The 26698-nt window shown below is 42.0% G+C and overlaps 1 protein-coding gene and 1 pseudogene across 1 annotated transcript in view; one reads left to right on the forward strand and one right to left on the reverse strand.

The window, feature by feature from the left end:
• Slco5a1 (solute carrier organic anion transporter family member 5A1) overlaps positions 1-26698 on the forward strand; it is a 133475-nt gene that overhangs the window by 41773 nt on the left and 65004 nt on the right. The window contains exons 2-3 of the mRNA XM_019205232.2: positions 17465-17597; positions 23087-23304. Of these exons, the coding sequence (XP_019060777.2) occupies positions 17465-17597; positions 23087-23304 (351 nt within the window). The remainder of the gene's footprint in view (positions 1-17464; positions 17598-23086; positions 23305-26698) is intronic.
• Positions 3226-6075, reverse strand: LOC104851719 (annotated as a pseudogene).

Genomic DNA, 26698 nt, shown 5'->3' on the forward strand with positions numbered 1-26698 from the left:
TTTTTTCCCACATTGTAGATTGTCTCTTAGTTCTGCTGATGGTTTCTTTTGAAGTACAGAAGCTTTTTAGTAAGATGAGATCCCAGTTGTTGATTCTATCTGCTAGTTCCCGTGCTACTGAGGATTTGTTCATAAAGTCTTTTCCTATACCAATGTCTTCCAGAGTTCTGCCTAACTTACCTTCCAGCAAGTTTAATGTTTCTGTTTTAATATTTAGATCTTTAATCCATTTGGATTTTAATTTAGTGCATGGCAAAAGATAAGGGTCTAATTTTAATCTGTGGCAGGTTGACATCCAGTTTTTCCAACACCATTTATTAAAGAGGCTATCTTTCCTCCACTGAGGATGGTCAGCTCCTTTGTCAAAGATGAGGTAGATGAGTACATCTGCATTTGTTTTTGTGTCTTGCAGTCTGTTCCACTGATCCTCAGGCCTATTTCTTTGATGTCCATTTCAAGGACAATGTGGTTTTGATCATGTTCATGTCTTTTGATTCTTATTAAAATCACTATTTAGCGATTACTGTAGATTATCTTGTATTTCTGATTACCACACTTTTGCATTAACTATGTTGAGATATAATTTTCCACAGACATAAAGTTTATCAACTTTAAGAATGTATTTTGGTGTGCTTGGACAAATGTGTGTAGTTATGTAATTAGCACTACTGTCAGACACCAACAGTTCCATTGCTCAAAAGTGATTGCTTATGTCACTATGAAACCCACTCCTCCCCTGCCCCAGGTAAGCACATAAGATGCTCTCTATTACTAATGTATGAACATTTTTATTTTGGTACCGGGGATTGAACTCGGGTCCTTGCACTTGCAAGGCAGGCCACCGAACCTCCCCCGGCCCAACTTTTTTTTTTTTTTTTTTTTTTTGAGACAGGGTCTCACTTCATAGTTCAGGTTGGCCCTGAACTCACTATGTAGTCTGGGATGGTTTTGAACTTGAAGCGATCCTCCTGCCTCAGCCTCACAAGTGCTGAGATTACAGGCATGCGCCACCACGCTCAGCTTGAACATATATTTTAAGTCCTTTTGGGTAACCTAAGAATGGAGTTGCTGAGTCATATCATAAATGCATGTTTACTTTTATAAGAAACTGCCAAGCTGTTCTGCAGTATGGCTGTACCATTTTGAGTTCCATCTACAATGCATGAGAGTTCTAGCTGTTTCACCTTTGCACCATTACTTAGTACAGTCTTTAATTTTAGCCATTATGGTATAGTAGTAGTTTCTGATTGCTTTCATTTCATCTAAAAAATAACAGTGTTGAGCATTTTTTATGGGTTGTTTACTATCTCAGTAATTGTTCATAAAGGGTCTGTTTAAATTTATGCTTACTTTTGTATTAACTTTTTGATTATCTTACTGAGTTCTAAGCATTCTTTATTCATACCAGGATAAGTCTTTTCTCAGATACATGTCTTGCAAATATTTTCTCCCCAACTGTGGTCTAGTCTTTGTTTTTAAGGCTTTATCTTCTAGAGTGTCTGGTTCACAGAAATATTGAGAGAAAGGCGTAGAGATTTCCCGTAATCCCCAGGTCTCAGACGCACAGTCTCGCCCATCAGAAACACCTGCCACGAGGGTGCTAGATTTATTATGACTGATGGGCTCACGGTAACACACTGTCACCACCCAGAGCTCATAGTTCACAGGTGATTCACTCTTGTATAGATTTTACAGGTTTGGTTAAATGCACAATGACACATATCCACTCTGGTTATCTTTTATATGCATTCTCTTTCACACATAGAGCACACACTATTCAGGAAGAGGAATGACTCTATCACTCATAATATTCAATACAAGTTATTTCATTACTCTTAACACAAAAACTACTGCCTGATTAATGATCCAGGAATACAGTCTTGTAGTTAATTGAAAATGCTGGTTATTGGAAAACCAGGTAAGCAAATTCCATGTTTCTGGAAACCATAAAACACACTTGCTACTGAAATGATTCCATCTTCTGGTGGCTCTGAAGTACTTTAAAATTTTGTATTATCTCAGAATCAAATTTTAACTATGAAGCTAGGTGTAATAGAGAATGATAGTGTAACTGGGAGAGCTGATGTTGACTGCTCACTTAGTGCACCGTCTCATTTACTCTCCTCCATAACTCGGAAGTAGATAAACTGTGCTCCTCTATTTATAGGTGAGGAAGAACATCCATTGAGTGGGACTGAGTAACTTTTCTAGAATCAGAGAGCTGCTTCCTAACAGAGACCGAAACAGACATGTGGTCCTACAGCCAAGGTTCTTATGGACCACTTGAGTATTTAACTGCATCATGATTGCACCTGGGACACTGATCATGACCTTTTAGTTTAGAACAAAGCACCTGAAAATAGCTTGTTTTTTTTTGGTTCATATTTCCTTGTCATGAGAGTAGACTGTAAACTACTCCTACTTTCCGAAAGGGAAGTTACTACTATAAGTTAAAATGCCATGTGATAGAGAAAACACGAAAATCTTAGGTATACTTAGTAAAACTATTTAAAAATAACCTTTCTTATTGTTAAATAACAAAGACTCAGGGATCATCTATGAGACCTTTTCATCTATAAAGTGGTTAAGAAGGAAAATGCTTTAAATAGAGACAGTGACATTATCTTCCACAGAAAGTTTCTGTATGTGCTAATCTTTTATCTCTCCAGACTAACAGTAGTTCTCTAAATATAAGAATAAGCTTTACAATGACCTGTAATACAAGTAGTCTGGGGCCAAGGATTCAGTTTAGTGGTTCTGCCACCTGTCTCAGGCAAGCATAAGGTCCTGAATTTGATCCCTGGTACCTGCCAAAAACCAAAACAAAAATAAAAAGAATCTTATTGTACTAGATGAATTCCTTGGATTAAGGGACAATGGGTAACATGTTCATTAAAGGTGTCCTAAAAGATTTGTATCACTCAACTGTCTATAAAATACAATAGTTGACCATGGTGATGCCAGTGACCATAGGGACACTGGTATATGACATTACCCCTCTTGTGCTGAGGTGTCTCTTTGGCCTGGGGTCTTCCCTGTGGTGATCGTGCCTCTTCACAAGGCTGGAATCACTGTGTCACACCTATGCCTGTTTACCTGGAAAGCACTTCCTGGCAGTGACTTAACCTTCCCACGAGATAAAAATTTAAATAGCTGCTCTCCTCTTCTGTGTCTTCAACATAATTACCGAAGAAAATGTCATGCAGCATATTTGGAATGTATTTTTCAGATAATGTACATTTTCCGGCCATCCTGTGGCAGCCCATTAGTGATGGAGCTGGAGATAAGAATATAAATGATGAGCATTTTATTAAGAATGCTCTTAAGACTCTTGTTACCAACAGTTCCAAAATATTTTGAGATTTTCTGCTGTTATATGATTAATTTTGGCTTTGGTTTTAGACAAAGCCAGGTTCTAATTTTGGCTCTACCACTTACTAATTGTTGGTCTCCTTCACTTGCCTGGGATTCAACTTTCTCACCTTTAAATCCGGAAAGACACATATATAATTTTCCCCCCATTAAGTTGTTACTGTTGAATAGCACCAAGGATATGGAATGCGCAGTCACAAACGGTGTAAAATGCTTCGTGTAGTTTCTGGAAGGTAGTCATTAAACAATAGTGATAATGTTGCTGTACTTGAGCATGAATTAGAGTTCAACTAAAACATTCCTTGATGTTTATTTGTAAATGAGTTCTAATCTCCGCCCCCCCCCCAGTGCTGGGATTGAACCAAGGGTTTTTGCACTGAGCTACATCTCTAACCTTTTTTTTCTTTTTTTTAAAATTTTGAGACAAGATCTTGTTAAATCACTAAATTGCCTAGACTGGGTTCAAACTTTGGGTTCTCCTGTTTCAGCCTTTGACATTGCTGGAATTATGGGTGTGCGCTACCATGCCTGGTTTGTAACTTTTATTCTACATAGGTTACCTGTTAAAACATTTTCGGAGAAGTGGCTTTGGATCCAGGTTAGACCAATGGGTAGGAGGGGAAATTTCTTTTGTTTTAGGCCTGGAAATTTCTTTAGCTTCACCACCATCTTTCTCTTCTCCCTGTACTCCATTGGCCTCCTTGCGTTCACACCGAAGCTTCTTGAGCAGCTGCTGCTTGGAACTTCAGGAGAGTTTCCTGCTCTAAGTGCCTGGGAAGGTGATGCCAAACACCCATGAGAAATAAAACCACTGGCTTCAATGGGCCGTAACCGTATGCCCTTTGTGGGGCTCCCTGGGGCAGTGGGAACAAATTTTTGCAAAATGCTGCCGTTGTGAGCATACACTTAGATCAATTCCTGTCAGCCTTACAACAATGAGTATCAGTTGTATCAACACAGAGGTCTTTTTCTAGGTCTGGCCCATCCAGTGAAGGACATTGGTGGCTTCCATGAAAGGCTTTGTCCTTGTTTTTCATGTCCACCAAAGACCTAACATATCCATCCCGAAGTTCTTGCAGGTCTTCAGCAAGAGAACATGATTTTATGATGCAAACCTTCCGTGCTAGGGCTGCCCCCTCAGCCTTACATTTGTGCTATGTAAGCGTAGCATCTGGAGGATCGAGAACAGCCTATCTTCTTCTAAGGACTCTACTCTGTGACTTACATAGAAATTGCAGTTATTTCCCAACTGAAGCAGTCTAGACAAAGAGAGAACATCCACCCATGTAAACTGAGCATCAAAAAAGTCACTAGGAGGGCTGGGGATTTAGCTCAGTGGTACCGTGCCTGCCCTGCAAGCACAAGGTCCTGAGTTCAATCTCTGGTACCACACACACACGCGCACACACACACACACACACACAATCTGGTAACAGTGCCTCAGTTCCATTACGTCACAACTAGGACCGTCTAAAGAATACTTTGAAAAACCATACTGTGTAGTGGGGAACAGCGCGTGGAACGGTCCTAGGTGATCATTCTTTTTTTGTTTTGTTTTTTGTCCTGGGGTCGAACTCGGGTCCTTCTACTTGCAAGGTGGGTGGTGGAACCACTGAATTAAATCCCCGGCCCTCCTAGGTGATTGTTCTGTCTCTTTGGGGTGACCTCTCCTGGAACCGTTTCCTCTGCGGTGATATTTCTCTGGATCTGCATCTTTCTCTCTCCTTTTCATGACTTTGATCACATCTTTTCTGTTAGGCACTCGATCCCCTTTTGTCATTCCTTCTTCAAAATCTAGATGGTAGATCTAAGCTTCGTGCTGGCTGTGGCTGTGGAACTATCTGAACAAGAAGCTGCCACAAACCAGCTTTCTGCTGTGGCGTTGTCTGCAACAGTGGTGTCATTCGAGCTGCTGAAATCTGGGCCTGCAGCAGTGACTGCGGCTGGGGCTGAGCTCGTGGGCTGCGGTGCCATTGACTGACGAACAGCCGGAGTCTTCAGTAAAGGCTGGGCTTGGGACTGACTCTGATTAGGGTCTTTGAATTCTTTTTTTTTTTTTTGGTACTGGGGATCGAACTCGGTCCTTGTGCTTGCAAGGCAGTGGGTGGAACCTCTTAGTCAAATCCCGGCCCTGAATTCTTTGAGCCTTCCATTTAAAAGGCATATTGGGATCAGGAGTAGCTTCCACCGCTATTCAGTTTCCCTTTGACAGCACTGAGCCGAAAGAATCCGTCTTCATCCATAAATCCAAATGTATCACGTAGCTTTGTAACAGCTCCTGTGCAAATGCGTTGGCTCTGAGGTTGGGTTTGTGCTCACTGTGTGGGCGTGAGTTATATTAACAGTTGTCTGTGCCGAGGGCTGAGGAGTAGACAGGCTGAAGCTTGCCGAGCGTGAAGCAACAGCTGTCTATGTCGCAAGGGTCCGCTGGGGTTGCTGTAACTGTTGCCGCACACTGTCCACCGCCTGCTGAGGTTGCTGCTGCGATGCAGTGGCTGCAGTGCCGCAGTTTGCCTTACCTGACAGTTTGCTCGCGTGTGTGTGGTAAAACCTGTTGCTGCCAATGCTGTTTTCCTGTTCACGAGGAGTAGGAGACTCTTCAAGGAGAGATGGCTACTGAGCTAGCGCAGTTGGATTTGATACTGCGGTGACTGTAAACAGAGTAGCCCAGCGAGGATCCTTCTGTCCGCCGAACTGAACCATGATGCAAGGGGAAAAATCCTTCGCCTCTGTCTTCTGTCCCTGTGATCCGACTTGGGTCCTGTCTAACACTGAAGCCATTTCACATCTGTCAGCCTTCAGCACAGCACGCCATCCCTCATTCCTGTCACTTTCTGTCGCAGTTCGGGAGCTCTCTTTTTTTTCATGAGTATCTTTAAATATGCACTCTATTTTTTTTAATCTTTTCTTGTGCGGGTGCCGCTGAGCTACACCCCCAGCCCTGCACTCTTTCATGCATGCTTTCTTTCAGCATGATTATTTTGAGATTTGCTTGTGTTCTGGCATGTTTCCGTATTTCATTCTGTTGGACTGCTAAACAGTGTTCCATTGTATGAATATACTCCTTTATATGTTCACCTGTAGATAGACATTTTGCTTGTTTTTAGTGTCAGCCACTGCAAATAAACTGCTATGAGCATTTGTATTTCTGTCTGCATGGACATAGGCTTTCATTTATTTTGTGAAAATACCTACATAAGGGTCGAATAGTTGAATCACATAAGTGTATGTCGAACTTGTATTTTTTTTTTTTTCTTTGAGACAGGGTCCCACTATGTGGATCAAGCTGGCCTAGAACTCCAGGCTGGCCTTGAACTCATGGTGATCCTCCTCCTTCAGCTTCCCAAGTGCTGGGATTACAAGCATACAGCACCACGGCTAGCCGTTGAATTTATTTATTAAGGTACTACCGAAATATTTTACAAAGTGTTGGTGCTATTTTTCATTCTTACCAGCTGTGTTTAAGAGGTCTAGTTATTTCAAAAGTTTGAGAACACTTAGTATTGTCTGTCTTTAATCTAATTTTATTTTATCTTTTTTTTTTTTTTTTTTTTTTTTTTTTTTTTTTTGTACTGGGGATCAAACTCAGGCCCTTGCACTTTTGAGGCAGGCAGTAAAACCACTGAGCTAAATCCCGGGCCTCTGTCTTTAATTTTAACAATTGAATAGGAGTTTAATAGTATCTCATTGAGGTTTTAATTTTCACTTCTCTAAGTATGCTGAATATCTTTCATGTGCTTATTTGTTATCCACTTATCTTCTTTGGTAAAGTGACTGTTCAAAAATGTTTCCCTTTGTACCTGCAGTGAAAACTATCGTATTTCAGTCTTTGGTATTGACTAGCATTGTATCTCATTGTAGTTTCTATTTCTTAAATTATTCCTGAGGTTAAAGCTTTTCATGGGTTCCTTAATGTTTTAATTTATCTCATATTATATGTCCTGTTTGTGTTATCAGAGAATCCATGAAACTTTCATAAAACTTTAATTTTTTTGCTCCCAAATAGAATTTTAAAAATGGGACTACTGTTTTCATGCCTCTACGACAGCCTTGCTGTGATTCTTGCTGAGAATCTGATGATGCTTGCTCCACGGAGGCCAGTGGGGTGCTCTGAAGTCCTAGCTTGTTCATCGCTCTCCTCTTCCATCCCCCAGACATGGATTAAGTCCGACTGGGTGCTTGTGTGTACACTTACGCATTCCCTTTTAGGGCACAGATCATACCCTAAATAATTTTCAGATTATTTCCAAAATATTTCCAAAGGCAGATGGTGAGTTTGAACCAACAATTTCTCGCTGTGGTAGTGAGGAAGAAGCCGCGACTCTCCTTGAGCACCTCCCGTCCGCCCATCCATGGCCTGAGACTCTCTCTTTGTGCTTCAGCATAGTGATAGATCACTCCCCCACTGCCAGGGCAGCTGGGCTTTTGCTGTCAGGCCTGTGTCAAAGTAACTGAATCATTTAAAAGAAAAAAAAAATCACTGCTCAAAATAACTGAGATTGATGGCCCCTTATCTGCCCATCCTTGTGAGCAGCAGAAATGAGCAAAGGAATATTTTCTTTAAAATGTAGTGCTTTGATGCAATGAAGGATTTTGGCTGTTTTTCAAAGAGTGATGGAAGTTAAACGAGAGTTGGTATCTGGGTTGCTTTTCTTGCCACTTACCTGCAGTAGCTGTGTCATCAAACATAGGCAAGACTATAGCTTGCTGTCACTGCCTCCCATACCAGGTTTAATAGTCATCTGAGTGACGTAGCCATGCACACAGCATGGTTACTCTGGGCCCCTTCCTAGGTGCAAGCCCAAGCCTTCAACCTGGACACAAATTACGCTTATCCCTTAAACTACTGGCAGCATCATTCTCAAGATTGTTTGTGGCCACATGGAGTGGCTGAGAAGGAAGTTCCCAGGCCAGAGGGAAAGTAGGGAAGCCACTGGACGGTCAGCAGTGTGGAGTTGGGACTGGTGAGTGGCTTGGAAGTGGAGGCTGATAGATTAAAGACCAAGTTCAATCGAGGGCGCAGCAAGTCCAGGCCAGCTGCCAGGAGGCTCGAGCCTGGCATGGGCCAGAGTCGGGGCTCTGTGACTGTGAACCACAAGAAACAACTCTATACATCAGGGACGGTATTGACTCACCAGGACAGGCAGCCCCAGGGCTCTAGGGAGCGGGACCCCAAGGCTGACTCTTCAAGGCTCTCCTGAAAGGATGGAGCTTCAGCTGTTTTTTTCATTTCACTCAAGACCCCGAGTTTGTGTCTCCATTCAACACGTCCTGTCCATGCGTGTGGGCTGCGCTGCACAGGTGTTGATGGGGCACTAGTGAAGTGAGCAGCCTCTGTTCTCTCGGAAGCGGCATTCCAGAGACGGGTAATGGGCAAATCCAGTAAGTGCCCGTCTGTGTTGTGGACGCGATGTAATGAAAACTCCAGCAGGATGGGGAGATGAGTGAGGGCAGCAGGTGTTGGATGCTGTGTGTAGACGTTTGGGGAGCCATGGCTTCTCTGTACATCTGGAAGGAGTAAGGGAGTGTGAGCCTCGTGGACATGGGGCTGGGGGGAGAAGAGCAGCTGATTGGCCTGGGTTGATTGATCACTTATCTACCAAAAAATTGTGTGCAGAAGAAATAGAGTCGCTTTTGTCAAAAGAAAGGGGTTAGGAGCTCTATAGGTAGGAAGAGAAGATGTCCACCTCAGCTGAAGGTAGTTGTTCTTTCATGGTGTAAAATCTGCCCATGCATGAAGAGAATAAATGAGAAGGGGAAATTGTTTCTCCTCCCAGGAGGTAGGGACAGCAAGAGAATGGTGTGGGAGGAGGCCTCTGGCAGCAGCATTCTACTCTGCAGTCTGATATGAGCCCACTGACTGGTGCAGAAGGAGAGAGGGAGGGAAAGGGAGAAAGACGCAAGTTCCCAGCAGACCCCAAGGACCAGCAGCCTGACTGACCGTTCCAGATGCTGGGGCCTGCCCCCCATACCACCATGGAAGTGCCCTGTTCCTCCCTGTCAGGTGGAAGACAGCATTTCTAAATGCCACTGAAAGCCAGAAAAAGCTAGCTTCTGGCGGTTCTTCATGTTCTCAGAGGAGAAGGTCTGGCAGCTCGCGTGTGGCTCCGTGCAGAGTCCCCAGCATGGGACCAGGGTGGGGACACAGCGGTCACTTCCTTGTCTCTCTGTAGCTGCAGTTCCCCAAACACACACTTTAGACTTGTGTACCTTTGCCCAGATGGAAGGCTCAGTCTCTGGTGTTCTTTCCTCCATCCCCAGAGGATTGTGTCAGAAGTCATCTTTTCCACACAGCCTTCTCGCTCCTCCCTCCCCAGCTGATCATAACAAATTGTTCCACTCCCATGGCCCACAGTGCACTGCTGGTGCATGCTGCACCTATCCGCTGAGCCTTGGGTGATAGGATTGTGGGTTTCTCCCTAGGGGCCGTGTGTGTGCAGTGCCCCTCCCTGCCCCGCTGCCTTATGTTCCAGAGCCTGTAGACGAGGGGGTGAGTTCTGTGTGCTTCTCAGCACTGTAGGGTGTGAGGTCAGGAAGGAGGTGGCCGCAGCCCTCCACCACACTAGGGTCTGTGCGGCTTTTGACTGGGCTCTTGGTTCCCCAAATTCAGTGAGACTGCAGCTGGCTGCCCAACCATTCGAAACATCTGGGGTCATTTTTTTGTGAATCCGGAGCATGGGTTGTAGGCAGATTGAGTCATCCAACACAGACTGTAGTCCTCAGAAAGCTGGCCCGGAATTCATGCCGAAGAGCAATCCTGTTTGAGATAATTGCCAGTGCAGCCCAGTTGGCTGTTGGGATGATGGAGGAAGAGCCTGTTGGACTGATTGATGACTGTACTGTGGATGGAACCCAGGGGAGCTCTGCCACTGAGCCACATTCTTAGTGCTTTTTACTTTTTATTCTGAGACAGGCTGCCCAGGCCGGCCTCAAATTTGTGATCCTCCTACTTCAGCTTCCCAAGTAGTGAGTATAGGAAGAGCATGTTCTAATCCCATCAGGGATGGACGTTTTGGCCTTGACGGGGTTGAAGAAGTCCAGGAGAGCACTGTAGGAGGACAGGTTCCAGCTGATCAGAATATGCAGTCTTAGTTTCTGCAGCATATGAATAACAAAGCTTCAGATGGGCTCAATACCATTTTTAGAAGAATAACCTCAGTCAGACATTTATGATCATGAAACGCAGCATCCACGGGATTATTAAATGAAGTTTGGTGTAGCCAGGCAATGAATGACAGGTAACTTAGCTATAACAAATATACAGAACAATGTGACAGGAAAAGTTTGAGATGTTTACATGAAAAAACATTGTTAATTGCTGTACAATACCAGTGAATTCAAAAGTGTATATAGTATATGAGTGCTATAAATTATGTGTTAACAGTTTGAGTGTTCCTTATTTGAAATACTGGGGATGGAAGCAGTGTTTTGGATTTTGGGACATTTCAGAATTTAGATTTTTGGATTAAGGGCGTCAACCTGTACTATTACTGTTATTCTCTGGGTGGTAGATATTGTGGGTGATTTTCTAAGCAATCTATTTTTTGTACTTTTTGGAATTTCCTCTATAATAAAACCATATTATAAAATAATCCATATTGTATTTTATAGGTGTTAGAAAAAGCTCTAAGTATTTTTTGTTTTAAAGAATAATTACAGGTATAGGCATATACTCAACTTCCGAGATACTTCATACCGGCCTTTCCGAAAGGAAAGAAATACCTTTATATTCTCTCCCTACCCCCATAGTAATAACTAACTCCTGGATCAAACATATTGACTTCAGTGACTTAATTTATTAATTTGTCTATATTAAAATATCTAAAGCTGTTGAGTATATCTTGTTAAATATATATGTATTTGGTCTATAAATTAATATTATCAGAGAATAAATAGGTAATCATAGACAATATAAAATGTAGCTTAATATTTCTTTAATGTTATGTGCTAAGCACTTCATGCATATGATTGCTTTAGGGCTTTTTTTTTTTTTTTTTGGTACTGGGGATTGAACTTGGGACCTTATGCTTGTGAGGCAGGCAGTAGAACCACTGAGCTAAATCCTCCGCCCTGCCTTAGAACTTTGAGAGGCCATCTAACCAGATGCAGTTTTTGACTCCAGGGACTTTGCTTATATTCCCTGCTCTATTGCGGTCTCAGTGCCTCCTATTCTATCTAAGTCTGTGTCAACAACAGTTCTGTGTTTTGTTTGGGTTTTGGGGAGAGTCTTAAAAGTTATAGTTCAGATTGCTGGCCCTCAAGATGTGCCTGACCTATCAGAGGAGAGGAAATGGGTGATGGGTGGTGTGTAGCAAGAGTGCAGGTGATACTTGATGCGAATTCTAAAGACAGACTTCCGGTGGCCTGGTAGGTCAGAGGGAGGCCTCATTCAAGAGCTTGGCCTTGAAGGATGGGAGTGTAGCACGCAGGGAGTCACTGAGCTAGCTGTAGGCCCAGTGGTGCGAAGGAGGTTCTGGAAGAAAGGAATAGGGAATGGGCAGGGGGCCAGCACACACGAAGCAGAGACCGGAGGCTGGCGCGAGTCTGAAGGGATGTTACCGGAAGTCATCAGCATACTGAGTGCATAAAGGATTTCCTCTGTGAAGTAGTAATGTCCACAGCTAACGGATGTAGGCAAGGGTGAAGGTGAGGAGAGAAATGTTGGCTGAGGTATGAAGGGATAGCAGGAGGAGGGAGTGAAGAACGAGGTGGCTGCAGGTGCTTCTTTGTCTCTTATGGGTTGAACTGTGTCCCCCCAGAGCTCAGATGTTGAAGCCTGAGCCCACAGTGTGATTGCACATGGAGACAGGCCCTTCAGGGAGGTAAATTTAATGAGGTCACAATGTGGGGCACTAGTCTGATGGGACTGGTGTCCTTGTAAGAAGAGGAGGAGGCACCAGAGCTTGCCCTCTTATCACACAGAGAAAAGCCATGTGAGGACACTGCCAGGAGGAACAATCTCATCAGCAACCAGCCTTGGGGCTGCTTTGATGTTGGACCTGTAGCCTCCAGAGCTGTGAGAGAGTCAGTGTCCATTATTTGGGCCTCTAGGCCAGTGGTGGTGAAGCTGTGGTGTGTGTACTGCAGCCGGACGTTGGGTATCATTGAAAGCTCTAAAACATTTGCCATGACTGTTCTAGGCTCCCCCCCACCCAGCAGCAAGAGCAAACAAATACAATACTTAAGTCTACGACTAATGACAAGTGATGGGACATTCCTTTGATGGAAAAACTGTAGGTCCTACCATGGCTGGAGGGGCAGATCCAGACAAAGGAAGAACCAGAGGCATAGGGTAGGGAATAAGGAACAGAGTCATTCTTTTGATCAAAATGGTATGTGATTAGTCCATAAACATTAGTCCCTGGCCCAAACACTAAACTGTGTATTGCGTAACATAAAATAGTAATACCAGACAGCTTACACTTATAATGCCCTTATTCTTAAATATACCATGCTTCAGGCAACCCACATATTTTGCAAGTATCGACTCATTCAGTGCCTAAGATAATCCTGTGAACTAGTTCTTCTGTTGTATCTGCTTCAGGTCAGGGAACCGAGGCTCAGAGATGTTAAAAAACTTGTTAATAATGGCCAACCGATTGGTAAGAATTGCAGCTGGGTTTGAAAACCTGGTTTTGGAATCTTTGCCTTAACCATTAGTTACTAGACATTTTTCCCGCTGTCCAGGATGTAAAGCTTCTTGATAAAATACAAATGAAATGATAAGCAGAAGTAAAAAATAGGGCATATTTAATCTCAAATGAATGAAGTGATTAAGTGTCCTCTCAAAGGGGAGAGTGCACACCCATGGGCTTATGTAAGATGATCTGCTGGGGCATAGGGAGAAGATTGGAACTTCTTTTTATACTTATGCTAAGTAGCTCATTAGGGCCAGGAATTTAGCTCAATGGTTCCTCCGCTTGCCTTGCAGACACAAGGGCCCAAGTTTGATTCCTGGTACCCCCACCCCCCCAAGTTAAATAGTAATATATTTCATCATGAGAAAACCAAGGATGGTATACCAAGATCTGATGAGACACAGTTAAAACACATGAAACCATTAATTTCAGTATGTGAAACATGAATTGGTGCCTTTGCTCATTAGCTGAGATCTCAAGAGATGATGTACACCGAAGAAGAGTTTCATCACAGACATCTACTGTTGGTAATGACAGCAAAATATTCGTGGATCATCTTAGCCCATGCACTGTTGCTAGAACAAAACACCAGAGCCCAGGTCATTTCTGAAGAACAGAGGTTTATTTAGCTCAAGAGCATGAGGATGGTATCTGATTATCATCTGATGCGAATATTCTCGCATATTCAGCATGGCTGAGAGTCACAGGACACAGAAGTTGTGGCAGAGAGCAAGCTCACTTTTACAACAAAGCTACTCCCAGGATAGCCCATTAATCTGTGAATGGATTAATCCATTTCTGAGGGCAGAGTCCTCAGGACCCAATTGCCTCAAAACACTGCTGCATTAGAGACCAGGCTTCCAACACATGAATTTTGGAGGACAGGGGAAGAGCACTGAGCACTCAGTAAATCTGGGCTATGTATCTTCTGAACTGTGAGGGCACTAGAGACCCAGCAGTGGACAAAAGTACTCTCAGGGCGCTTCTGGTTCAGGTGGGGAGAACAGATGGTAAAGATGTTGAACAAAGGAATTTGTAGTGGATTGGGTGGTGATGTGGGCTAAGGAGAGCACTGAAGCCAGGAGTGGGGTGGGAAGAATTGAGGACAGTTTCAGGCTCTCAGTGGGGCACACACATAGCGCATGTGCAAGGCCCTCATGTGAGCACCTTCCTGGAAAGGTGAATATGAACAAGCAAGGCGGTCAGTAAGACTGGAGCCCAAGGAGGAAGGAGAGGGACAGGAGAGGATGAAGTTGAGGAATCTTGGGGGGGGTGTGCGCACGCTCAAATGTGTGAGCAGGTCCTTTTGGCCTGCAGGGACTTGGCCTTTATTGTGGCAGAGATGGGATGGAAAGCCATGGCAGGGTGTGCACAAGGAAGTAACATGATCTGGCTCATGTTTCTAGAAGGTCATTAAAGCTACTGTGCTGAAAATACATTGTAGGGAAGTAAGGGCGGCAGCAGGGATGCTGGTTGGAAATCCTGCAGTAATTCCTGATGAGTGACAATGGTGACTTGGTCCAGGGTGTTGTCGGTAGAGTGAAGAGAAGGGGCTGGGTGTCAGGTAGGATTTGGTGGTAGATCTAACAGGATTTCCTGAAGCATTCGCTGTGAGCTGTGTGAGAGAGACTAGTATATATACTTTATATAGAAAAGTACATCCAGTGGGGATGAAACTTAAAATTGTTTACCTGTAGGGATGTACGATGAAGCATGGGGTCTGCTCGAATAGACGATAAGTAGCTACAGGGATTCTAAGGAGAGAGGCAGAAGACTGTCAAGGCTGGGCTTGGTCGGGCCTTGAAGAATGGATAGGATACAGTCAGGTAAAAATGCCCTGCGAGGGTGTGGTGAGGCCAGCAAAGGAACGGAGGTGCCTCAGCTCCAGGCCTGTTCTCTCACCTTGAATTTAGGCCTAAGATCTCATGATTTGAAGATGGCAGCGGTAGCCAGAGGATGGTATGTCCCACCCTGGACTCCGGAAGAGCAGTGAGACCCTTTCGTCTGGGGAGCACCTGAGAGTTGGTGCATGGTGTGCGTTTGCTTCAATGCTTTGTGCCCCCGAATCTCTGAATGAGAGCCATCGGGGAATCAATTAATAAATGTTAACTCAGTGGTCAGAAAGGCTTAACTTCTGCTCAGAGGATGATTTATTTACCAAGTGGAGCCGTGTTAAGAGGTGTGTGCCTGTATGGGAGCGATTCTGTTGGACTTAAAGTGCTTGCTATGTAATGAAAATACATCTTTCTGATTACATTGCTGAATTTTCCAAAAGCTTTATCTATATTTTATAAAATAGCTAAGTTTTTTTTTTAATGTTATCTGATGAATTTTCCATTTGCTAGGTAATTGTCAGCTCTGCTTGACTCTCAGAGGTTTGCACTCAAGAGCCCCTGGGCATAAACAGGGTGGCGGAAATACCCTTTTCCTGCCTGTGATTGTAAGACAGCCTCTAACTATTTCTGGAGGATGATTCATGTCACATTTTGGACTCATTACAGTTTTAAGTTGTAAATAGTGCTGGTTTGCCTGGAGGTATAAACATAAATTTCTGTCTTCATATGCATATGCTGTACCTGCTCCTGAAAAGTACTTTCTATTCTTGAGTTACAGACTAGGCTATGAACAGATTAACGAGATATTTATTGAAATTCTAATTATATTCATATAAAGCATGCTTCCAACAGTACCAGTTCCTTGAGGCTTGGCCTTCCTTCTCTATTTCTAAACACAGATGGAGAAGTTGAAGAACTGAAGGTCTTATTGTTACAAGAGATCATTATGTAAATTAAACCCCACACTTTCCTTTTTGTGCTGGTGTGAAAAGTGAGAGCAAGTGTTAAATTACTGTCCTGTCTGTGTTCATAAGTAACAGGAGTCACAGATTATTCAAAGTGCATTGAGGTATGGATGATAAAGTAAGGTGAAGCCATTCTGATTATTTTGGTTTGTTTTCTGGTAGATATAGTGGCGCTTAAAGGATATGGCGAAGCTGTCTTACTTTTTCAGTGGTTACAAATGTGTAATGGCAATAGAAATGCGAAGCAGTTATCACCTGAGTTTGTTGTCATCCTTGTACACAACAGCACCTTAAAATTATTTATAGATTTGTCCCCCAACTAACTGAATTTAGTAGGAAAGACAGTGGGGGTTGGGGTATAGCTAAATCTTTCTATGACTCTCAAGGAATTCTATGTCCTACCTCAAAATTTGAAAAATGACATTTGAGAATTTTAAATTACAGAAGTGAAAATAGGAATATGCAAAACATAAAGCAGTGTTAATGACCTTGTCATTGTTGTTTTCTATAAGCCCATTTTGATGGCATACTTTTTTTTGGTACCGGGGATTGAATTTAGAACCTTGCACTTGTGAGGCAGGCGGTGGCACTACTGACCTAAATCCGCGGCCAATAAAATGACAACCTTTTTGATTCACTGACCATGAGGCATGTATTCACCTGACTCCTTGAACATGTGTTTTATTTTTTATTTATTTATTTTTTTGGTACCAGGGATCGAACTCGGGTCCTTGCACTTTCAAGGCAGGCCGCCGAACCGCTGCGCTAAATCCCCGGCCCCTGGACATGTGTTTTAAAAAATTAAGTTGTAGTCCATCTGAGGTTGGTGCTTTCCATGTGGTCCTCCTGAACCATGGCATTTAGGGAGATTTATCCCTTTTTAAATAAGATTCCTTGATAATAAACATTGTGCATCTTATTTGATTCAGAAATGGTGGTGGGCGATTCTGCCACCTGCCTCACAAGTGCAAGGACAGGAGTTCGATCCCTGGTACCAAAAACAAAACGAAACAAGAAATGGTGGTGGGAGAGATGTTAGTATTTGGAGGGCCTTCGGGCAGCTTCTCCAGTTCGACTGAATCGAGCCTGGTCCAGCCTTATAAGTTCCCTCATCCTGCTGGAATCTTCCAGTGGTGACAAAGAATACCTTCTTTCTTTTTGTTTTTTTTTTCTTGAGACTTAAAAACCCCCTTTTCTCTTGGTTCTTCATTGTCTGCTTTATTAGCTAGCCTGGGTATCTACTTTTAGAAATTTGAATACAGTGGTGCTGAGGTGTAAGGCTTGACAATGCTGTATACTAAAAAAACAAAATAAAAGCAACCAATAAACTGTCCAGGTGATTCTGGTGCTCTTAGGAGGACAGCCTGTAACAGTGAGATAAAGGCAACATTTAAAACCCAAGTGTAGGGCCGGGGATTTAGCTCAGTGGTTCAGTGTCCTGTCTTGCAAGCACAAGGACCCGAGTTCAATCCCCAGTACCAAAACAACAACAACAACAACAACAACAACAACGAAAAACCCCAAGTGTCAACAGAGACGTTTTGGGAGTTATTTGGGTTTAATTCTGACACATCTGCATTTTGACTGAGTGCAGAACTGCTAGCACTTACACGAAATATTGTTGTATTTAACATTTCCCCCTCTGTCTTTTCAGCCATCATGTACGTCATGGGAGCGCTTGGGCCTGCAGTGGGATATTTATTAGGTGGACTTCTTATTGGTTTTTATGTCGATCCCAGAAATCCTGTTCACCTTGACCAGAATGACCCTCGTTTCATTGGAAACTGGTAAGACTGTGTTCTTAATTTTGCATTTCACCTTTTACTAATGATAGTTAGAGATAAGTACTCTTGTATTCAAAATTTTCTTAATGAAGAGACTAACAGTAGCTAAAAGTCTCCTAGGGTTGGGTGGCAGGCAGAATAGTAACCCTCGAGGATAGCCATTTCTTCATCCCCAGGGCCTACAAATGTGTTACCGTATGTGTGGTTACAGGGACTTGGCAAATGTGATCAAGTTCAGAATCTTGAGATGGGGAGATGACTTTAGATATTTTTGGTTCACCCATTATTAATCAAAGGAAAGAGGGAGGGAGGAGGGCCACAGTCAGAGGAGATAGTTAAATCAGAGTTTGCAGTGATGTGCTCTGAAGATGGAGGAAGGGGCTGTGAGCTAAGGAATGAAAGTAGAAAGGTAAGGAAATAGTTTCCTCTCTAGCTACAATCTAATGCCAACATTATAAATGTCTGACCTCCAGAATTATGAGATAACCCACTTATGTTTTCTGAGCCGCTACTATTATAGTAGCAATAAGAAACTAATACAGGGACTTTGTTGATGGTGTCTTGATTGGAATTTTGTAGGATTGGGCTGTTTCCTTTACAGCAAAGTCTAGGGAGAGGGCCGCTGAGGTTGTGAGAGGACTTCCTGTTTGTTTTAATCATATCTTTCATGATCTTTTCGGTGACTTTAAAAAACACTTTCCTCTCATTTCCTTGTTATGTTTGTATTTCTGCTTTATGACTCTGCCCCTGTGCCCAGAACTCCAGCCTTACTTTGCCATTGGCTGCTCTTAGCAAATCTTTTCTTTTTGGAAGTATTTTGTTTTCCCACGTGTGCTGAGATAACAGCTGTTCTCTCATTTGCTGGACTTTAACTGTCCTGCCAAATAAATCATATGTAGAACTCAGGGGGAGAATTCCATTTTGTATTATTTATTGTGCATGACCAGGGTTGTGTTTGGGTTCCTCACAGTCCTCAACTTGAATATAGTAAGTTATTTCTTCATGATTGCAAAAGCTCTTTCTCAAAATAATGGTGTCCCGAATTCATTTCACATGAATTGGGCTCACTTTCGCAGCTTGTATACACATGGATTAGTAGTAAGGATATATTGATAAGAAATTTCCATTTTATGGCTAAGAGAATATTTCCATTTTAGGATTATATTTGTCAACTGAGTAATCACTATCTAGAGCATTGCTTAGAGTATTTTGCTTTCTCTGTTATAATGACCTCATAACTCTGGGGTAGGTAGAAATAATGTTAGCCACTACTTTCAAGACAGATGGCAAGTATTAATTTAGTGATGTCACGTTTCTTGTTTTCATAGTAATCCTCATTGAAACTGGAAGTGCCGAGATCCAGATGAGTTTGCCTTGGTAGAATTTTCAAATCATACCAGGAGGACTTCCCCGTCAGAGGGGAATAATGCAGGATTTTCAAGTTCTTGACTAATAATGAAATTCTTGATCTCAGCTGCTTGCTTTGCAGTTTTGAAATAAATCAGAGTAGGGACTTTTTTTCGTCATTAGAAAATAAAATTATTAAAATGTATTTATGAGTACTAGACACATATCCCTATTCTGTTAGATGGCCTGAGAAGGGCACGGTGATAAGGAAGTACTGGGGAGGTGGGGGAGGAGAACCCATGTGGGCAGGGAGAAGGACTGGTAGAAGAGGAAGGAGCATTAGTCTTATAAGAGTCTTGTGCAGTCACCTAAAGTGTTTTCCAGTGAGCGTTACCCAACTGGTAGGAAAAGGGAGCTGCTTGGAATGCGACCCTAGCACTGTTTTCCCCTAGGCTGAAGTACCAGTGTGCGTCTAGTGGCCATGTGGCCTGGAGAATTGCTTCTACTGTGTGTGCCCCGGTTGTTTTTTAAATCCATAAAAGGAGGTTGCTGTACCTATTTCAAAGAATCACTGTGAGCAGCAAACAAACTTACATATGACTCCTGCTCCTGCTGTCCAGTGTGTGCTATTTGTCCTTTGAGTTTAATCCATGTTCAAGTAATTTTATCCATTTCATTTGCTCAATATCAGTTGTATAAATGATAAAGACGATCAGTATAGAACTATAGATCGGAGTCTATTTAAAAACGAATTTGAACTGTTCATTGAGTAGACCTACTTGTAGCAGATTTCTTCCTCGGGTAAAGACATAGTTATTCAGAAGCAGCAATGATAAGCTTTCAATAAATATGTGCTGACAGAGTGAAGGACGGAGTGGATGAATAACACTAAGATTGACAGGGTGCTTACAGTCTGTCAAGCATTGTACTAAGAGCTTTACAAACCTTCTCACTGAGATCTCTACAACCATATGTGGTCACTGATATTATTCCCATTTTGCAGGTGAGGAAATTGATGCTCAGGGCATTGAGTTACTTACTCAAAACTTCCGTCAGTAAGAACTGGAATAAGAAACTGATACCAGGGTAGAGCTGTTGATCAGTATATTAAACTGAGCCCCCTTCATGAATGTTTCGAGTAAGACTCGATGAAAAGGATTTAGGCGCTGTGGCCTTTCCATGTTAGCTGTTATCGATGTGTCTTTTCCCAGTACGTGATACTCACTGTCTTCTCTTTTCCTTGCGGCCTCCTCTGTAGCTGACATTATGTATGTCCTGTGGCATGTCATTATTGTTAGAAACCACAGTGGAAGAATATGGGCTGGTTTGTTCTGCTTTGAAATAACCTCAAACTATTATGTTATTTTTGTTGGTTTGCTATAATTCTTCCTCTTCTTCTGTTATGGGCTCTTACTTTGGGCTGTAAGAATGAATTTTTAATGTTTGCATGCAATTTTAGGCCCGTGACTGCAGGCAAGGTAGGCAGAGAGGCTGAGGGCAGATGTACATAAGAACAAAACCCAAGCAAATGAACTATCTACCATGAATTAATTATGGATTTAGGGGCCAGCATTTTTACTAGGCTTATTGTATACATCATCTTAACCTTAATTTGAGGACTCAAGAAACTACTTACTATTCTCTTATTGTTCTCTGTATCAACCTATTTGGGCAAGTAATTCAACTCTGAGCATCTCCCTTTTCAAATGAGAAAGCGAGTTTGGAAAAACAAAGTAATTTCCCCAAGATTTCCTAGTTAGTAAGTAGTAAAGATAGGGTACAAAGAAGTCTGGGTTTGGGGCGCTTTAATGTGGAGTTTGTTGAGTAAAATATCAGTGGGTAAGGTGGGTGAGCAGTCACATTCTAAAAAACCCAGACATGATCGTATGCGTGTTCCCTGCAGACAGATATCTTTTAATTTATTTGTTTGGCAAAATGTTTGAATATGCGATCTGTGTCTGGTACTGGATCGGTGACAATACTATGAATAATAGGGATGACTAGAAGTCTGCCCTGAGTGCTCTTCTAAAAATAAAGCCTTTCTAAAAATTTTAAAATTCTTATTTGAGGTACCTTTATCTTTGTAGGTAACGTGTTGGATTACTAGTTACTAGTTCTAGGAATCATTCTCTCAGCTAGACCGAGACCTTTCTCAGCTGATAACAATACTTTAATACAGAGACATTTTTAAAATGTGAATTTCCACTTAGCAGTTGGTATCTATTCCTCCTGGATTGAGTTAATTGAATTAATGGATGCACCTTGAGATCATAACGCCAAGCAAAATAAGTCAGAGACAGGTTAAAATCTTATGGCTTCTCTTACAGGAGAAACACAAAGTATAGGTAATTTAAAGAATAAAATAAAAGATAGACAATTGGAAACAGGGAGATAGACCTTTTGCAGATGGGAAGGGGATCTAAGAACAGAGGGAGAGGGGGAGGGAAAGGCAACTAAAAAGGACTAAGATGTGGTGTGTGTGTACCAATCCCCTATGATGAATGTGCATGCATCACAAACGTACGAATACAGAATTTTGTTCTTTTTGGTACCGGGGATTGAACTCGGGGACCTTGGCGCTTGCGAGGCAGGCGGTGGAACCACTGAGCTAAATCCCCGGCCCACTAATACAAATTTTTAAGAAATGAATTTTCACTTAGCAGTTGGTTTGCATTCTTACTGAACTGAAGTAATCATTAATGCTTAGAATGCTGCTTGCATTTGGTTCCAAATGATGGAAATAGGTTGATACAGAGAACAAAAATCTTTCTGAATGCTGAAGCTTCAAGAGTGGAGTTGGAAGTTGAGGATCCTAGTTAGAAGTGGCAACCCTATTAGGTAGGACTGGGGACCTCTGCTTGCTTAGAAAATGCCAGAGGGGACTGAGAAATTGCTCTGTGGAGAACTGCGTAGGTAGAAAGCCCCAGGGCAGAAACCATGGCTCCAACACTGAGATTTGCTTTTTATTCTGTTTTCGCCATGAATTCTCTGCAACACAGCAACTTCAGATGAACCTAAAGACAGGATTCTGAGTGTATCATAGCTCTAGTTCTGTGTACCTGTAGGATGCTTCCTGACCCACATTAATTTACCCTCTCTGAACTTTTATGTCATTAATAGTCTGTACTGTATGACCTAACTTTTTTTTTTGGTACTGGGGATCGAACTCGGGAAGTCACGCTTGTGAGGCAGGTGTTAACTCTTAATTGTATGTATATATCCTTGTACTTCTTGGGGATTGTTTCTTATATTTTTGGCTTGCTTACATCTAGGTTGTAAGTTTGTGAAGGCAAAGACCCAGTCAAAATGTCTTGGGGCTTCCGGCTACACTGAGTACTGAGAAGGGTCAGCTAGTGATTTAGGATGCGTTTGGTGTAGCTCAGCCCTACAGTAGGTGCTTAGCAGCACAAAGCTCTGTATTCAATCCCTTGCACCCAAACTTACAAACAAATAAGAAGTACATTTGACACAGGTATTATTTTTATTTTAAGAAAAAGTGGCTATATTGGTCTAAAAAGTATGCTATCAAATTTATGTTATTTTTCTATTAAATTTATTATAAAATTCACATTGTAACAAGGCTAAGAGTGTTAGGAGAAAAAATACATAGCTGCTTAAAAATATGTGAGTGAGGGGACAGGGATTTAGATCACCGGTGCTGCACCTGCCTCGCAAGCACAAGGTCCCGAGTTTGATCCCCGGTACCGGAAAAAAATAATCGAGTAATTCTAATCAGGGTTTTGATTATTATATTCATTATAGCAGGTGTGATGGCTCGCGCCTGTAATCCCAGCACTAAGGAGGCTGAGGCAGGAGGATCGCTGTGAGTTCGAGACCAGTCTGGGCTACATAGTGAGTTCCAGGTCAGTCTCAACTACACAGTGAGACCCTGTCTCAAAAAAACAAAACAAAACAAAACCAAAAATCACTATAATGCTAGCAGAATTGTTGGGTGGATTTAGATGCCTGAAAGGGAGAGTCATTTTATTTTCTCAGTGTATCCAATTGCTTTCGGCTGCTTTAAGCTCATAAAGGTAAAAGTTTTATCTGGAGAATTTTGTCTCCACAAAAATTCTACTTTGCTAATTTGTTCTCATTCACAAAACAAAACCCATAAATGCTATTCACATTTCCTGATTTTTTAGGTGGAGTGGATTCCTCCTTTGTGCCATTGCAATGTTTCTTGTGATATTCCCAATGTTTACTTTTCCAAAAAAGCTTCCACCTCGACATAAGAAAAGGAAAAAGAAAAAGTTTTCTGTTGATGCTGTGACCGATGATGATGTCATGAAGGAGAAATCAAACAATGGTGAACAAGTGGACAAAAAAGTTTCTTCAATGGGCTTTGGAAAGGACGTCAGAGGTATGGTATATGTCTTGAATAACTGTGTGCATGTTCCTTCGGTGTGGTCTGAGAGAAGTGCCACAGACATATGTCTCCTATTGACGTGTATTGTGTAAAAGTGTCAGTAGGTGACAGACTGGAAGTAATAAAAATCAAGGTCTTCCCTCTCACAGATTATTTGAGAAGCACTGATTTGCATCACAAAGGCGTGAATATTTAGATGTCACTACCGTAACTGGAGAGGTCTGATTCTTAAAATACTGGGTGCATTGCATAGTAGATGGCTTTGTTTTGTGGTTCAGTGGCTTTGGTAGAATGGCTTGATCCTGACAACAATGTCAAGCCTACCACTAGAAAGGACTCTCTTTCCACAGTGCTTCCAAAGGTGCTTGTTTAGGGCCGCCCTTGGTGAGAGATGGCCAGGCCTCCAAGTCCATCATAAAAGCATCCAGACAGTTTCAGCAATGGACTGGTCTATTTTTCACTTTTTTTTGGTACTGGGGGTCGAACTCAGGTCCTTGTGCTTGTAAGACAGGTAGCAGAACCACTGAGCTAAATCCCCGGCCCTATTTTTCACCTTTATTTTCCTTAAAAATAATAAATTTATTACAGCTAGATCAGGAAGTCTAATCGATCATCTTTACTCAGTATTTGGTGTGAATGTTGAATGAAGATAAATCCCTTGACTTCAAGGAAACTCCAGTGCTACCCTCCCATTAATTTCAATCGTATTTCTTGTATTCTCTGAATTATGTTTTGGAAGAAATTATAAAGAATAAAATTTGTCAGGAGAGAGGGCTGGGGATTTAGCTTAGTGGTTCTGCCACCTGCCTCTTAAGCGCAAGAATCCGAGTTCAATCTCCGGTACCAAAAAAAAAAAAATTTGTCAGGCGATTACGTTAGTCAAGATTGGTAAGATTTACCCAGCAACATTTCATTTAAAATGCTTCTTGCCAGTTAAATTTGAGCTTTGGTGCTTTCCCTCATCATTATTTTGTGACAGTGTGTAGTTTTAGACTGCCTAAATGGCTTTTGTGCTCTAATAACAACGGAGTCCGTGGATGCTGGCTTGGGCCAAGAGCTTCTGGACAAGTCCATCGCCTTTCATGCATATGTTACGGCCCATTATGGCCACTATCAGAGGTGCAAATTTCTTTTGTCATTATTGTTCTCTTTTGTTTTACAACTTCATTGATGTAAAGTTGATGTTAAAGAACTTACAACATACAAGTATACTTAGTGTCTTAATTTGAGAGTATAAAGTAGACTCAAGGGGAGAAATAAAGGCATAGGTAAGGTAAAATTGTATGTTTTATAGCTTAGTAGATGCCCTGAATGCTAAATAAATATAAGTGAAGGGGGAGAAGACTGATACCCAGTACCAGCGGTGCTTACATGATGATGTGAACGCAGTGTACATGAAGAAGTCTCGGCCAAGTGTCTGGTAAGCACCCCAGTGCCAGTGAGCAGAGTCGGAGGACGCTCCTGGGTCTCTCAGCTGTCCTGATTTCCCGTGTCACTGCCACATTCCCTGCCTGGTGCTTCTTGGACCTCTAAGAGTCGCTTGGCCTTGAATCCTTGTTTCAGGTTACCCACCTTTAGGCAGGCAGTTCAAAAATGATAAAAAGCCACTACAAGGGCTGGGGATTTACCTCAGTGGTGCTGCTGCCTGCACCTCACAAGAGCAAGGTCCTGAGTTCGATCCCAGGTACCAAACACCCAAGCCCCCCACAAAAAGAAGAAACACTTCAGAATTTAAGAATTTGGAAATGTAACCCACATATCTGTTACCAACTAGCTTCTTGTACTACTAGGGATGGGCTGTTTTCTGTGTTTTCTACACTGAGTTAGATGCTCCAGGATGTTTTCTTTTAAAGGAAAGAATCTGAGGAGTCTTACCCATCTGGGGATGGGTAGTTGGTTTGTAAAATCAGCCTCTATTTGGACTCTCTTGTTAGCATTTTGGTAAATTCTCCTTTTTCACCTTGTTCTTGATTAGGACCAGTCGCTCCTCTGTGGCTCGCCCTCCCAACTGGGACACAGCAGATTGATTTTATTACTTCCTCTAGTACTGGATTCTTTAATTGGTTCTAAACTGGAACTTCGAGTCATTTTATCTCATTGGAAAGAAGTACTGTTTTAATGAGCTAATTCGGAAAATCTTTGGCTAACGATGATTCAAATGATTCTGATGGTATTGGACTTATGTTTAATTACCATATTAAAATTAATTCCCATTTATCTGGACACATTGATTTCCTTGAGAGCATTTTATATGTGTCACCTGTAGGAAGTGACAGTCTCATATCTAATCTCATATCCAAAAAGACAAATTAAATCTCTAGGGAGCATTTGCTTTTGATATAATTTGAATTACAAAGTTGAGATTCATGATTAAAATCTTGCACTAAAGAATGGTTGCTGAGATTTCATTTTGAGTTAAGGTTGAATTTGAGTACCAGGTCCTCTTTTCTCTTCTGTTTACGGGAGCAAGATTTCTTTTTTCTTTTTCTTTTTCTTTTTAAATGTGTAAACCAATATTAGCTCCTTTAAAGAGGAGAGGGGAAGGTAGTGAATTGTACTTCTTCAAACAGAAAATGATTTAGGCCATATAGAATGGTGCCTTTTGTTTGTTTTGTCTTGGCATGGAGTCACCTTGTGTTGCCTAGGCTGGCCCAGAACCCTTTGCTTGAGCAGTCTTCCTGCCTCAGCCTCCCCTGCAGCTGGGACTACAGATGTGTATTGTGGTTCCCAGCAAAAGCAGTGCCCTTTCTGGAAGTTTTCTTGCTGAGAAGGCTGGAAGAGGATACACTGTACTTGGCTCTTTCTGCCTCCACACTTTAACAACGGACATTGGGAAAATCTGACTCAGTGCTTTTACATTCTTATTATAAATTATGCAGGAATAAGGCTGTATTAAAACACCACAATGGGTAAAGTCAAATTCTCAGTCTGTCTGCATTACTTTACATAAAGAAATTAACATTGGTTCCATCAAATTTTTACCAATAAAAATAAACACAAAAATATTTAAGTGGATCAATTTTGCTGTGGTTGGAGGTCCTGTGTTTAAAACCTTTCCAACTTTAATGGGACATCTTTCTGGATAGAAAACTTTTGGTAGCATTTAACCATAAAAAGGTTTCTTTGGTGTCCACTTTTAGTCTTTTAAGCTTAATTGTTTAGCATTATTAATTTTGCATACAATGTAACAGCTTTTTTCTCTGCTAGACTTTTGTCTGTGTTAAAGGCAATGTATTTATAACCTTAATAAATAACAGTTACTCTGAGGTGATGAACTGATTTCACAGAAATAATTGCAGGTTTTTATTCAATAAAAGGTAATTTTGAGCTGGGGATTTAGCACAGTGGTTCTGCTGCCTGACTCACAAGCGCAAGGTCCCGCGTTCGA

Source organism: Fukomys damarensis, unplaced genomic scaffold (genome assembly GCF_012274545.1).
Source record: "Fukomys damarensis isolate Sample0158 unplaced genomic scaffold, DMR_v1.0_HiC HiC_scaffold_5, whole genome shotgun sequence".
NCBI lineage: Eukaryota > Metazoa > Chordata > Mammalia > Rodentia > Bathyergidae > Fukomys > Fukomys damarensis.